This window comes from Diceros bicornis, chromosome 17, assembly GCF_020826845.1.
Source record: "Diceros bicornis minor isolate mBicDic1 chromosome 17, mDicBic1.mat.cur, whole genome shotgun sequence".
Classification (NCBI taxonomy): domain Eukaryota; kingdom Metazoa; phylum Chordata; class Mammalia; order Perissodactyla; family Rhinocerotidae; genus Diceros; species Diceros bicornis.
This window is the reverse complement of record NC_080756.1, coordinates 13,707,777-13,709,151: the sequence shown is the minus strand read 5'-3', so window position 1 is coordinate 13,709,151 and position 1,375 is coordinate 13,707,777. Positions and strand designations below refer to the sequence as shown.

The window sequence follows — 1,375 nt, the reverse complement described above, 5'->3', positions numbered from 1 at the left end:
ATGTTCTCAACACACACACATAAGAAAAGTTAACTATGTGAACTGATGGACATTTTAATTATCGTGATCATAGTAATCATTCTACAGTGTATATATATATATATATCAAATCATCCCATTGTACACTTTAAATATATACGATAATACTTGACAATTATTCCTCAATTAAGTTGGGAAAAAAATAAAGGGCAGTACATCATTTGAAAACAAAAAGTCACATGTGGCCCTGAAGTAATGTAATCCTCTTTATAGTGTCAAGGAAAGATTGTTTCACTTGCTTATTCCTCAGGGAGTAAATGAAAGGGTTCAACAAGGGTGCAACAGAACTATTGAGCACTGAAACGCCTTTATTTATGGCCACCTGGTCCTTTGCCGAGGGCTTGACATAGATGAAGATGCAGGTTCCATAGGCGATGGAAACCACAATCATGTGCGATGAGCAGGTAGAAAAGGCCTTTCTTCTTTGTTGGACTGAGGGGAATCTCAGAATTGTCCTGATGATGTATGTGTAGGACAGAAGCACACACACTAGGGTGATAATGAGTGCAAATACAGCCATAATGATAACGATTTGTTCTATTACCCAGGTGTCTGAGCATGAGATCTTCAGAAGGGGACCTGCATAACAGCTAAAATGGTCAATGGCATTGGAGTCACAGAATTCCAGCTGGAGGCCCAGGCTAAGTGGTGGCACAATGATCATCAAGCCAGACACCCAACAGCAGACAACTAATAAGGTACATACCCTATTGTTCATGATGGTCATGTAGTGCAGGGGTTTACAGATAGCAACGTACCGATCATAGGACATGGCTGCCAGGAGAAAAAATTCTGTTGCTCCAAAGAGAATAACAAAAAATATTTGACTTGCACAAGCGTTGTAGGTAACAGTATTGTCCCCTGTTGATATACTGTACAGGAATCTAGGGATGCAGACAGTGGTCAATGACACTTCTAAGAAGGAAAAATTTCTGAGGAAAAAGTACATAGGAGTTTTAAGATGGGAGTCTATCAATGTGAGGGTGATAACAGTCAGATTCCCTGTTACACTCAACATGTAGGTGAGAAATAGAAAGACAAAAATCAGGATTTGCAGTTGTGGGTTATCTGTCAGTCCCAGCAGGATAAAAGATATTATTGCTGTGTGATTTCTCATCACTGCCTTGTGAAATCTACCCAGTGGGCATGTAAAAATCAAAGAGATTTTGTGAGGAGGTAGATATTCATATTCTTTAGCACAAGACTGCCATATAAAAGCCAAGGAAACCAGTTCACATTTATTCTCTTCTTTCATAGCATAATCAATATTGCCACTATTCCAATAGTCTTCCTGAATTTTATATGTATGAGCAGCAGATTATTCCTTCAGGATTCA

At 38.9% G+C, this 1,375-nt stretch overlaps 1 protein-coding gene across 1 annotated transcript; it reads right to left on the bottom strand.

Annotated features, from left to right (window-relative positions):
* Positions 1-214: 214 nt before the first annotated feature.
* On the bottom strand, positions 215-1,159 carry LOC131416526 (olfactory receptor 6C2-like). The gene has a single exon (XM_058559204.1). The coding sequence runs from the start codon at positions 1,154-1,156 to the stop codon at positions 215-217; it is 942 nt and encodes a 313-aa protein (XP_058415187.1). The 5' UTR covers positions 1,157-1,159.
* Positions 1,160-1,375: the final 216 nt, after the last annotated feature.